The sequence below is a fragment of the Pseudophryne corroboree genome, chromosome 1 (genome assembly GCF_028390025.1).
Source record: "Pseudophryne corroboree isolate aPseCor3 chromosome 1, aPseCor3.hap2, whole genome shotgun sequence".
Lineage (NCBI taxonomy): Eukaryota > Metazoa > Chordata > Amphibia > Anura > Myobatrachidae > Pseudophryne > Pseudophryne corroboree.
Window position 1 is genome coordinate 269825996 of NC_086444.1, and position 14868 is coordinate 269840863.

Sequence of the window (14868 nt, forward strand, 5' to 3'; positions counted from 1 at the left end):
ATACAGTTAGGTCCATATATATTTTGACACTGATACAATTTTCAGAATTTTGTCTCTGTGCGCCACCACAATGGATTTGAAATTAAACAATAGAGATGCATTTCAGTGCAGACTTTCACCTTTATTTCAAGGGGGTGATCAAAAATATGGTATTTGAGGTATATGAGTCATTGAGAATTGCAACCATTGTTATACAAAGTCCCCTATTTTCTGGGGCCCAAATGTAATTAACAAATTAACATAACCATACATAAAATGTTCATTTTTAATACCTTGTCGAGAATCCTTTGCAGGCAATTACTGAACCCATGGACATGACACAATGTTGGCTTTCTTCCTTTGTTAGGCTTTGCCAGACCTTTTCTGTCACTGTCTTCAGTTGTTGTTTGTGCGCCTTTCTGCCTTTAGTTTTGTCTTCTGCAAGTGAAATGTATGCTTGATTGGTGTCTGACTTGGCCATTTCAGAATATTTCACTCCTTTGCCTTAAAAATACTTTTTGCTTTTGCAGTAAGTTCTGGGTCATTGTCCATCTGTACTGTGAAGCGCTGCCCAATCAGGTTTGCTAAATTTATCTGAATCTGAGCAGACAGTATATCCCCATACGCTTCAGAATTCATCCAACTGCTTCTGTCTTCTGTCACATCGGGCAGTATGGATGGTGTAATGTTTAGCATTACTGCCTCACAGCACTGAGGTCATGGGTTTGATTCCCACCATGGCCCTAACTGTGTGGAGTTTGTATATTCTCCCCGTACTTGCGTGGGTTTTCCTCCGGGTATTCCGGTTTCCTCCCACAATCCAAAATATACTGGTAGGTTAATTGGTTCCCAACAAAATTAACCCTAGAGTGAATGTATGTGCGTGTAAATGTGGTAGGCAATATAGATTGTAAACTCCACTGGGGCAGGGACTGATGTGAATGGCCAAATATTCTCTCTGTAAAGCGCTGCAGAATATGTGTGCGCTATATAAATAACTGGTAATAAATCAAAAATGAATAAATAAACACTAGCGACCAGAGCCATTGGAAGACATACATGCACATGCCATCACATTGCTTCCACCATGTTTTACAGAAAATGCGATATGCCTCAGATCATGAGCCATATCAAGCCTTCTCCATACTTTTTTCTCCCCATCATTGCTATAGGTTTATCTTAGTTTCTTCTGGCCAAATAATTCTGGTCTGGCTGTTTTAGATGTTTTTTTTATTTGGCAAAATATAATCTGGTATTTCTAATCTTGAGGTTTATGGATGGTTTGTACCTTGTGGTGAACCCCCTGTATTTTACATATTAAGCAGCTTTAATTCCTAAACTCTTCATACAATTTGAATGTGAATACTCTGAAATTAAAGCTGATAGTCTGCACTTTAAAGTCATATTCATTATATAACTAATATGAATATATTTTGATAAACCGCTAAAAATAACGAAAATTATGCCAGGGTCCAAACCCATATGGCCCTATCTGTATGTTATTTAGATGTCTATTTACAGTAGAAGGTGGAAACACGCACATTATCCAGCATTTACATTGGAGAAAGGACTTTCTTGCCTTCTCTAAGCTTATTAAAGTATTTACGACACCCCTATAATTCTCTGTGAGGCTGGAGGCTTACTACAGTTTATTATATAAAGTAAAGCTTTTCATCTTGAGATGGCATTACCCTTTACCCAGCTAAGATTTGCTTGATTCCCAAAGGTTGAAACTACTGTGCACGTGCATGGCCACTGGCCTTTGTTGTGATATTTGCATTTAAGTTTATATAAATAATGGCAGATGTGCAGATTCTGTAAGTGCATGTCATGTCAGATAATCATACCAGAACTGGACACAACACCTCTACTGTACCCAAAATTGATATCACAGAATTTCACACAATATACTATACCGACGCCGGAATCCCGCCTGGTGAAAAGCCTGACAGTCAGCATGTTGGCTGACAGGGACTATTCAGACTCGTTGGTGTCCACGACACCCATAGAGTGGGATTAGAACCTGTGGCAATATCAGCGAGCCCACAAGTGGCTTCATTATGCTGCCCCCCCGCCGGCAATCTAAACACCGGGATCATCCCAACATCCCAACCACCGGTCACCCATGCCCAACCCGTTGGAACATATAAAGCAAAAGAGGCATACACGCATGCTCAGTAATGTATTCCTGACACAGGCATAACACTTGCAGTTGGACTTGATTGTGCTGCAGTTAGTACCTTATGTTGTTTCAATGGTTGTGATTTTAAACAAAGCATTACACGTAATGATTGTTACTATTTAGCAAGGTACACTGGCGAGATCAGAGACCACAAATAATGAATACCTCTTGAAATTATTAGTAGAGTTATAATTAATAACAGAAGATAATTGTAGTCAGGGAAGCTAGGCTTCTGGTAGCTTAAACTAAGAGCTATTAAGCCTAAAACTGATTTTCTTAAGTTTCCTATATAATTAATTTATACATACACATACAGTATTTTGACAGACAAGTAAATGTGCCTTTAATATTGATGACTCCATTATCTTGATCTTTTTTTCCAGTATTTCTTTTTAACTGTTCTGTGGTTCATGTGGCTTGATGCCTAACTATTTTTATGAAGTGATCCTGAAGAGTCCTTTTATGTTTTTGCACAAGTAAATCTTGTCATTAGAAAGGACAGCCACCCATAGAATGCTGAATAAAACTGACAAGTCTAACAACATCCTAGCTGCCAAAATGAACATACACCGTGAACTTAAGGGAATCCAAATTAGATTTAACATGTGTCTGTAAAATGCTTTCATCGCTTTGACTACGTATTATCGTTGTATAGTGCTTGTGTTTTTCAAATATTACAGAAGTTTCTTTGGTCAATAGAGGGTATTTAGTAATGGTGGAGTATATGTTTTTTGACCAGGACTCGTGCTACCATTAGGCAAAGTTAGTATGCATCTCAGGGAGTAAAGAGTTAAGGGCCCTACACACTGGGCAATGTTGGCGATATTATCAACCATCGATATTATCGATGGTCGATTTTTCACCAGCGATTTAAAGCCTAAACACTGGATGATATCAATGGCCAATTTCGACGATATACGAGTACAGACATCTATATCGTCCAAGTTGACTGGCATGTTTAAACAATGATCGTTCAATGATGAACGATTGTAGGCATGCACATTGTTCATCGTTGAAGCATCCACACTGAGAGATATGAACAATTTATCATTCATTTATGAACGACATCGTTCATATCTTTCAAATATATCGACCAGTGTGTAGGGCCCTTTAGGTGGCATCTAAAACATTTAATTAGGGACATGATGTGAGTCCTCCATGGTACTGCCACATTACAAATTGGCCACTGACATAAAGGAAAACATCCAGGAGCTTCATACAGTACATCTGTCACCAGTTTCTGCTCCTCTTTGTTGGTCTTATGCTGACACATACTGTAGCACCTTCTTCAGATGACAATATTTGTTAGGTGACGAGATGAAAAGCTCAGCTTTTTGTTGTTTAATAAATGATGGTCATGATTCACCAGCTTAGTCAGCTTTGGAGGAGGCATCATTAATAGATTCCCAAGCGCTGTAGATATCTTCATATACTTTGGAGAAGCAGTAATAACCCATTTTTTCAACAAAAACACAGAAAAAAGGGGTTATCACCACTTCATTCACTTGCCCCTTAATCTCCAAAATGAACAATGATTAATTCTCATGTAATCTGTACCACTTTCTCACCTGTTGTCTGTCTTTCAGGATGGGTTAACGGGTCACATTAGATAACTTGGACAGATCCAGTGTCTGAGCAGAGCCTCCACCCTAGCCTTGATCTTCTTTCCAGTGAATGGGGGGGGTCATAGGGGTCAGCTCAGGGAAACCGCTATGGCCCAAGCTATGGAAGTGATTTACCTATTATACAGATTACATTTCCTTTATGTCAGCTATTGTTCATTTTTTTTAATAATATAGAATTCAGAAATATAGGTTAATTGAATAAATAATAAAATTAACATATGGATTAATTTTCTTTGCTTATTACTATTTTGAAAATCTCACTATTCTATAAATATTGCAAATCTTTTGCATTTGAGTTAATATCTCTACCTTAACTAAAATTTTAGGAATATGACTTTAATTTCACATTCCTAATTATTATATATCCTTACCTACTACTACTACTACTACTACTACTTGTGTACTATGATTGGCCAGCTGTCGGGATCCCGGCGCCCAGCATACTGGCACCAGGATCCCGACCGCAGAAATGCTAGCAGCGGAGTGAGCGCAAAAGAGCCTCTTGCGGGATCGCTGCACTCACCACGCTATGGCCATGCTATTTATTCTCCCTCCAAGGGTGTCATGGACACCCCAAGAGGGAGAATAGTTGTCGGTATCCCGGTGGTCGGGAGCCCGGTGCCGGTATGCTGAGCGCCGGGATCTCGATAGCCGGTATATTGAGTGCCACCCTACTATTACTACTACTACTACTACTACTACTACTACTACTACTACTAATAATAATAATAATAAGTAACTACTCCCCTTTAAGGCTATACTCTGACCTTCAGTAACTATATTTATCCCTTACTAATTAATCTAGCAATTATTAATCTAGCAATTTTAGGACTCACTATTTGCCTGGGTAGATTATTACATTTACAACACTTTACCCAAGAGTTACTTAGGATAATTGCTAAAACTTACATTAAGCAATACTGACAACATATAATTATCACCTTAATAATGATATCACAATCAGACAATATTATTTAATCAAGTATGCTTTTTTTTTTCCCCAAGTGGAGTTTCTTCCCATAAAACAACTTTCCAAAATTGCCCCTATACCACAGTACTGCAAATTCACAATTTATTTTATGTGTGCCCAAAATAATAAACTCTAATCCCAGTCACCCATACACTTAAACCACACACCCACTCTCAACCCTGTCAAATAAATTAATATAGTAATGCTTTACAATCCCAATAAGTCGAAATAGACAATTAAAACTCTGGCCAGTTGGTGCACTTTTTTCTTTACAATGGACCCAGGTCTTTTGTTACTAAATATTTTAATATCCATTAATTGCTATATTGCAAATGTAGGAACCAGTTAAAGATTTCTTTAATAAAATCAAGTAGTCCACTGACTAGTGATATTTGTTGGAATATACTTTCCCTAATCTGTTCAATGTTGTGAGCTACTGTATAATAATCTGGGCTGTAGACAGTGGTAGTGTTCCATCTGGATAAAAACTATCTCTACAGTACTCTCTGCATGTCTGTACTGTGTTACTCCATTTCTAGGAACACTTTGGGCTGTTCACTCTTTGTATGAGTAACATACAGTAGCAGAACTGAGGGGTTTTGTTTTTTCCTTACTTACAGGTTACCCATATAATTTGCACCAAGGAATATAACGTACTATTTATGACATAATAGCACTAAATATTTAAATAATTCTAATTAAATATTCATTTCAGGCATTGCATATCTGAATGGAATGTGCAGCGAAAAAAGAAAATGCATCATCGCAGAAGATAATGGGCTAAACCTTGCATTTACTATTGCTCATGAGATGGGTCACAAGTAAGTTTATCTGAAAAGTATTTCTAATGTACCAACATAAGAAACACAGAGTTGGATATGCAGATGGCCACATTTGATATTTATGTATTTTCTGAGTTACTGTACCAAAGTGTTAGTAATTGCTTTCAAAGAGACTGATTTGTACAATGCAGGACAGTACTTAATAACCTGTAAAACTTGTGGTCTTGTAAAACAACAAACCCCTTTATGCTTTGCCAGCTAGCTAATAGCCGATAGCTGGAAGAGTATGCTTGCACTTGTAGTTTCACAACAGCTGGAGAGACACAGATTGTGTAAAAAAGGGGGGCCTGGACTGCACATCCTATTACTAAAGATATCAAGAGGTGCTATGCTGGAGGAAGAGAGATGCAGATGCACACTCCTAGCACTAAGAACACTGATAGTAAAAATAATTTAAATAAACCCTCACAATTAACATGGAGTATAATTGAAGTTTACTGACATACAAGGCTATTAACCAAACTGCACCAACATACATCTCTTCACTCATCTCAAAATATCTCCCTACCCAACCTCTCCACTCTGCACAAGATCTACGTCTCTCATGCACACGCATTACTTGTTCACACTCAAAATTACAGGACTTTATCCGGGCTTCACCCACTCTGTGGAATGCCCTTCCACGCACAATAAGACTCGCATCTAGTCTCCAAACCTTTAAACGTTCCCTGAAAACTCACCTCTTCAGACAAGCCTATCAAATTCCAGACCCACCCACATAACCTTCAGTGCTTCCCTATCTGATTACATCCTCTCTGTACAGTATATTACATAACATCACATATCTTGTCTTTCTTTACTCTCACACCCTCCTGACACTCGGCCAACATTGCGGGGTGAACATATCATACAAACCATTAAGAACCTAGCAATCTGGTGGACCATTATGCAATAGATAGCATCTATCCTTGTGTATCTATGCCTATTTTTCTATAGATTGTAAGCTTGCAAGGAGGGCCTTCCTACCTCTATGTCTGTCTGTTTTTACCCAGTTTTGTTCTATTACTGCTGTTCTAATTGTAAAGCTCAACGGAATATGCTGCGCTATATAAGAAACTGTTAATAAAATAAATAAAATACATTTTTTAGCACACATTTGCGCAAATATGCGGGCCCATGTACCACGGCCACAGATTGTCCAAGTTTATCTCGGCATTCTATATAAGTACATTACATCTATATTTGCCTTATTCAGTTTATTTGGAGATGCCTTCACGCAGGATCTTTGCGTGTCCCCTTTTTATTGTGTGCTGTATGATTGGAATGCACATGGCAATAATTTAATTGCTTCAGAGTGACAACATTTTTCTGCTCCTAAAGTGCTGCTCATTGGAGAAGCAGTTATGTTTTAAGTCATGAGAGTAATGCATAGTTGCCTACCTTCCTGCATTATGCAGGAGACTCCCTGAAATAGAAGCAATCTCCCTGACTCCTTGAATAGACCAGCAATCTCCCTGACTCCACCTTACCCCCATTATGTAGCTGTTACTTTTTATTACACGCCTCTCAGATGTAGCAGTACACGCCCGCACTGATAGGTGTTACTCATCTCCCTGAAATGCTTTTTCAAAAGTAGGCAATTATAGAGTAATGAACGCAAGTTAGATCAAGTCCTGTCTTTATATCTTTTGTCATTATAATCACACTGGTTTATTTATGTGTGCATATAATGTAATGTTCCTCTATAAAATAGGCATAGATGTACTACAGATGTCATATTAAAAGTAAGTGCTAACACCTACTATCTGACGAGACAAATTCAAGTTACAGTGCTCACTCAGTGTATACCCAGATAAAAGGGCACACAAGCGCAACAATAGGTGCGCAAGTTATATCCAAAATTCTGATTATTTTCCATGTATGTTTTTTTTTATAAGAAAACTTTCAAACGTCTTGTTGTTTAGCAACTTCGTTCATGCTGCAAAAAAAAAAAAAAAAGAATACAGAGGATAAATTAGAAATAACATAGGAATGACACAAATAGATTCCATCTTTGCTTTTTCCTACCCATTACTATCATTATTATTATTATTTTTAATGCAGCTTTCTTTGCACTCTCTGTTGTATATTGTTGTATATATTGAAAACCTAATAAAGTTGAGAAAAGGTGAAGAATTCTAACAGGCAGTTAAATAGAACTATGGACTCTGCCACATCTGCTGACTGTTATACAGACATTGGGGGTCATTCCGAGTTGTTCGCTCGCTAGCAACTTTTTGCTGTGCTGCGATCAGATAGTTGCCACCTATGGGGGAGTGTATTTTCGATTTGCAAGTGTGCAAACGTGTGCAAACGCTTTTGCAGCCGGCGGCACAAAAAAGTTTGTTGCAGTTTCTGAGTAGCTCTGGACTTACTCAGCCGCTGCAATCACTTCAGTCTTTTTGGTCCCGGAATTGACGTCAGACACCCGCCCTGCAAATGCTTGGACATGCCTGCGTTTTTCCAAACACTCCCAGAAAACGGTCAGTTGACACCCACAAATGCCCTCTTTTTGTCAGTCACCTTGCGATCGGCTGTGCGAATGGATCCTTCGTTAAATCCATCGCCCAGCACCGATTCTCTTTGTACCCATATGACGCTCCTGCACATAGCGGTGCATACACATGCACAGTTTTGCCGAGATTTAACCTGATCGCAGCGCTGCAAAATGTTGCTAGCGAGTGATCAACTCGGAATGACCCCCATTGTTCCTATTTCAGTCTTGAAAAGAAAAAAAATCGCAGTCTAGTAAATCTATGGCATCAAAGGGGGTCATTCTGAGTTGATCGCTCGCTGTTTTTAGCAGCCGTGCAAACACTAAGCCGCTGCCCTCTGTGAGTGTATCTTAGCTTAGCAGAAGTGCGAACGAAAGGATCGCAGAGCGTCTACAAAAAAAAAATTGCGCAGTTTCAGAGTAGCTCCAGACCTACTCCTAGTTTGCGATCACTTCAGACTGTTCAGTTCCTGTTTTGACGTCATGAACACGCCCTGTGTATGCCCAGCCACGCCTGCGTTTTTCCTGACACGCCTGCGTTTTTTCTAACACTCCCTGAAAACGGTCAGTTGACACCCAGAAACGCCCACTTCATGTCAATCACTCTGCGGCCACCAGTGCGACTGAAAAGCTTTGCTAGACCTTGTGTGAAACTACATCGTTCGATGTGAAAGTACGTTGCGCGTGCGCATTGTGCCACATGCGCAGAAGTGACGTTTTTTTGCATCATCGTTGCGCAGCGAACATTTTCAGCTAGCGATCAACTCGGAATGACCCCCTAAATGACAGAAATGAGAGAAACTTAAATGCCATTCCAAGTAGATAAGACTGCATTGATAAACTCTTTAACATTGTCACCATATTGCTCTGATACATGATTTACACACAAATATTTGTATGCAAATTATAATTGTCTAACACAGATCGGGAAACGTAAAAACTAAAAGGTGTGATTAATTTCATGTTCGTGTTTGAAGTTACAGCATATTGAAAATACATTGGTAATGAAACTGTTAAGGCAAAGTCTGGTATGCCGCATGAGCTACTACATCTCAGCCCTGTTAAGATAGGTATACACTATAAGATTTGCCAAGCGATGGAAACTAGTAAATTAATTTTGATAGGGAAAAATTATCCCTAAAATGACCGAAATACAGCATACACACTAACCAATAATCGTTTAGATGTAAAAGATCCCTTTGCTTCACCAATAACACCTGCCTATTACACTAGTAAGATGGACAGGGAGCCACTACCTCTGTACTGGTTGCAGCTATGACCATACTTCCTTGTGGGTGCTTCTGCTGATAAACTAATGGTGTGTTAGACTTTGTGCCTCTGTCCTAGGTAGCCCCAATGTAAGCTGAACAGAATCTAATATTCATAGTGAAATTATGACAGACCATTGCACAACTCCCTCACCTAGAACAAACCCCCCTAAAAAACAACAATAAGCTGGGCGGCTACAATCACAGTGATTTTAGCCACAACCAAGAAGCTTATTCATTCAAACAAAGCTAATCTTTACTTATGGCAGTGCGATCATAGACAGCAGAATCCATTGGCCAATACATTGGCACTAGCACCAAACCTACTTTAACACCACAAATGGCACTTGCTTGATCTCAAAGGAAATTCAAAATGGCTGCAGATGGATCTGCTATCCTGCCATTGACTCTGTCACAACAATAGCTTTGTTTGAATAAACAAGCTTCCTGGTGTAGACAAAACCAGCGCAAGTGCTTGCTACTGAATATTTAGCATTTATGAACAGTATTTCATAGCATTTATTGTCCCTAAAGAGTGTGCCACAAATTAAAAGAAAAAAACAACAATAGTTCTCTAGACAAATATCTAGCCTTAAAACATCACCTAATTACATGAATATCCAAAGAATCAGGGTTTCCTGCTATTGTGCAGTCTCTTTCTGGGTACAATCTTTGTAGAATTTGTATTGTTTAAAATGTAAGTTTTAATAATATGTTAAAAATTGGTCATTAGACCCATTATTCTCTCCTCCTAATCTAATTTAGTACAAATAAGCATCAATTGTTTGTGAAAATAGTATAGAAAAGTATACTTCTGTTATACGTATATTTAGTGTACTGACATTCTCGAGCATTAATGCAGTCAAAGTGTCCCTTTAATCCGTCTTCTAAAGTAACACGTTAATACGAAATGGGTTCACTACGATATGCCGGCGGTCGGGCTCCCGGCGACCAGCATACTGGCGCCGGGAGCCCGACTGCCGGCTTACCGACAGTGTGGCGAGCGCAAATGAGCCCCTTGCGGGCTCGCTGCGCTCGCCACGCTACGCGCGCCACACTATTTTATTCTCCCTCCAGGGGGGTCGTGGACCCCCACGAGGGTGAATAAGTGTCGGTATGCCGGCTGTCGGGATCCCGGCGCCGGTATACTGTGCGCCGGGATCCCGTCAGTCGGCATACAGAAGACCACCCTACGAAATATATAGTACTGTAGCTTCAGATGCTTATTTTATTCTATTTTATATTTTTTAAAGTTCTTTCACTGATTTCTTCCTGTTTGTAGAACTAGTGGAACATGGTCACCTGATATCTTCTTTCACTGGCAGTGTGCTAGTGTTCCAGTTGTATAAACTTTAGATGCTGAGAGATGATTCCTCTTCCTGGCAGTGCCTCCATCCAAGCATTCTTCTTTCTTTCAAGGACAGGGTTCACTTGTGGTCAGTTTAGGGGATACATCTAAGCCTACTGTACTGTTCACTGTAGGCAGAGCCGGCCCTAACCAATATGATGCCCTAGGCAAGATTTTGGCTGGTGCCCCCTAGCACCGCTGCTAGTTCTACCTCTGACCCTGCACCCCTTTCCCAGCACCATCACCCCTCACCCATAGCAGTCCTCATTTTGGTGCTCCTACCCTCTATATTTTAAATAGGAACAGTGCGCACATTCGGCGCACAGCCCAAAAAGGGGCGTGTTCTTGCTGGGAAGAGGCATGGCTACACAATAGTACCCCCAATTCAAATTACGCCTCACAGTAGTGCAAATTTACTCATATTTTATCATGTGATAGTGTACCTTATTCACGTTATATCACACAGTAGTACAACTTTACCTTATATACGTTACTCCTCACAGTAGTGCCCCTTATTCACATTACATCACACAGTATTGGTCCTTATTCACATTACACCACACCATGTTGCTCTTTTTTACATTAGACCACACAGTAGTGCCCTTTCTATACCTTACGCCACACAGTAGAACACCTTATACACATAATGCAACACATTAGTAATTCATTTACACACATAATTCCACACAGTAATGCCCCTTACACATATGACACACATTATTAATGTCCACTGTGGCTGTATCTGCATATGAAATGCTACGTTACAGTGATTTCCAGGAACAAACTGTAACGTAACATTTCATAATCAGATACAACCACAGTCACACACATAATATAGGCGTGCCATATATCATTTTAATCAGCAGAACCTGCTTGTGCCCGCCCATAGGCATGTCAAATTTTGCCTATGCATAGGGCCGGCTCTGACTGTAGGTGTGGTAAACCTGTTCCCCTTCCTTGCCCAATTAATTATCACACAAAGACACTTGTGATAAGTAGCCCAATATGAGGGAGGGTTTTATTGAAAAATAAACAAAATCAATGTAGGAATAAATATTCGGATTTCTAATACATATAAATATAACATCAATAATCTTAAAATGTGAATAACCTCTTAACACCTACTTAATAAAATGTTAAACCCTCCTTTCTAAAGATTTTTTGGGTGAAATCACCCAAAACTATCTCCATCTTCATAAACACATAAGAATATTTGGGATGCTGTCAATTTGCCAGTTGTCGGGATCCCGGTGGTCAGGAAACAGATGCTGGAATCCTGACAGTCGACAATACCAACAGCCGGAATCCTGGCGCACTGGGTCTTTTCCCACTCATGGGTGTCCATAACACCCATGTCGTGGTGAGCACTGCGAGTCTGCAAGGGGACTCTTAGTGCTCACCCCGCTGCCGGCATTCTGGCGGGTGGGGTGCTGCTGTCGGGATCTTAACAGCCGACATCCTGCCCCCCCCCCAGAAATAGTATGTATTCCGAATATTTACCTAGAGTTTTAACTTTCTATCTTTACTAATGTTATAGAATTATGCAATATGTGACCCTGTAAATTAATCACTACAAACTCCTTTACCCTTGAATATCCTATCTACCCTTCTACCACCTCTAAATTATTTGTCTTAAAATCCTTCCTTCCCCACACAGTCACTTACATTCATTCACTGATAATGACAATACCTAGTAAATAACCACTGTCACACATCTTAGCGTTACCTACCATGTTCATCGGGGCTGTCTCCCTGTGATCTGTGTATCATCTGTACAGTACATTGTAAAAAAAATAATCAGCATTGCAATTGAGTAGATCCAGTGCCGTTTCTAGCAGCGGATGAGCTGTGCAATCCTACAGGGCGCCCGCCACGGCACTTTGTGGCTCCATTCTTCTCCCTCTTCCCTAGTACTCCGCTCAGAGGATGAGATTTGTACAATGATATGGTTGCATCGCAACTGCATCCTCCTACATATCTCTACCTCCCCCCGAGTGGAGTGCTAGGGAGGAGAGGGAGTGGGATAAAAGTGCTGGTGGGCGAATTTACACACCTTGACAATGAGCATTACCCTTGGCAATGAGAATTTCCCTTGGCAATGACTCTGGTTCCCAGCACATTAAACCCCTGGCAATGAACATGAAACCCAACGCATGAAACAGTTGGCAACAAGCATGATAATCAGCATGTAAAACCCCTGGCAACAAGCATGGAACCTAGAGCTTGAAACCCCTGGCAATGAGCAGGTAATTTACATTTAATTAGAAGCCTTACTGTAGGGTTTAATGTATTACGTACATTGCAGTGTGTGGCATAATTATAGTGCAGGGGGCATAATATGGTGCAAGGGCATTACTGTGTGGGGCTTAATATGGCGTTTTTTATTCCTGTGGTGGCCGAGGTCTGTTGTTGCAGGGTTAATAACTGGGGTGTAAGGTAGTCTTTTCCTGTGTGGCCATGCCCATTTTTGGAAGGCCACACCTGCTCACGGAGAGCACACGCACAAAAATTTTTTTTTTAACATCCCTGAGCAGATCTATGTAGTGTGCAGCCATACAACCAATCGCTTGCTGCCACACTCTACATACATCTGCTCAGCTGCAACGCTGAATATTTTGTCACAAAGTACAAATCTGATGGGGGGGACAGCCTCGGGCTTCACCCCTGGCATTTGGGTGGCTGGAGGGGAGTGACCCCTTGATTTAAGGGGTCCCCACTCCTCCAGGGTACCCCGGCCAGGGGTGACTAGTTGGGGATTTAATGCCAGGGCTGCAGGGATCTATATAAAAGTGTCCCCCGGCTGTGGCATTATCTCTCTGACTAGTGGAGCCCGGTGCTGGTGTGAAAAATAGGGGGGACCCCTACGTCTTTTGTCCCCCGTATTTTTTACACCAGTACCAGGCGCAGAGCCCGGTGCTGGTTGTTAAAATATGGGGGATCCCCTGTCAATTTTTTCCCCGTACTTTTACAACCAGGACCGGCTCAAAGAGCCTGAGGTTGGTTATGCTTAGGAGGGGGGACCCCACGCAATTTTTTTTTCAGTTTTGACACTAAACAGACCCTTTCCCATAGATATCCATGCACAGATCTCACTGATCCGTGCATGATTATCCAAACTCGCCTGGAAAAAGCAGGTCTATTTTTTTGCTGCTTTTTTTAACGAATCGCAAAAAAATACACCCGCACTTGAGCATTCAGAGACTAACACCCAAATATGAATGAATAGTAAATTCCCGTGTTGTATGAACAAACAGCCGCGTTTGACCGATGGTCTATTCATTCGTATTTCTGAACTTTGCAGTCAAAACCATTACGAATAGCCCAAACACTGCCGAGATTTGTGCTTAGTACATTCCCGTGTTGCCACTTTGAAAAAAAAAAAACACAAATCGGACAAACTCGGATTATTAGTAAATATAGGCCTGGGAGTCAAATTGTCTAGAAACAGCCCTGAGCAGATCTATGTAGTGTGCAGCCATACAACCAATCCCTTGCTGCCACACTCTACATACATCTGCTCAGCTGCAACGCTGAACATTTTGTCTCAAAGTACACAAGGGGAAGCTTCAAATAGTTAGAATCTGGTTTAAAATTATGTACCTTTCTATGCAAGGGCAGATAGCTCAATGAATAGAGTCAAATGGGTATACAGGCAATGGGTTTGAATCCCGGGTATGTCAGTATCTTGAAATGCAATAAAAGCCAGTGTGACTGAATAACAAAGAGCTCTCAAGTAAAGTTCATGAATGTTGTATAGATATTAGAGACAAAAAAGGTGGGGGTAGGAGACAGGGGTGCTCAGGAGATGCTGGGCTATAAAAGGGGGAAAGCTGCAAGTGAAAGTTATTAAAACAGATAATTGCCAAGTGCCGCCAACAGCACCCCCTACCCTGCAGCACTATGTGCGGTGGCACACTCCGCACACACCTAGTTACAGTCCTGTTGGCGGCCCGTGAGTGGAGAGAAAACATTGGGGGTCATTCCGAGTTGTTCGCTCGTTGCCAATATTCGCAACGGAGCAATTAAGGCAAAAATGCGCATGCGCATGGTACTCAGCGCGCATGTGCTAAGTATTTTAGCACAAAACTTAGTAGATTTACTCACGTCCAAACTAAGAATTTTCATCGTTGAAGTGATCGGAGTGTGATTGACATGAAGTGGGTGTTTCTGGCCGGAAACTG

General features: G+C 40.8%; 1 protein-coding gene across 1 annotated transcript in view; it reads left to right on the forward strand.

Annotated features, from left to right (window-relative positions):
* The window catches only part of ADAMTS19 (ADAM metallopeptidase with thrombospondin type 1 motif 19), a 512659-nt gene that overhangs the window by 234026 nt on the left and 263765 nt on the right, over positions 1-14868 (forward strand). The window contains exon 8 of the mRNA XM_063964256.1: positions 5472-5577. Coding sequence (XP_063820326.1) covers positions 5472-5577 — 106 coding nt within the window. The remainder of the gene's footprint in view (positions 1-5471; positions 5578-14868) is intronic.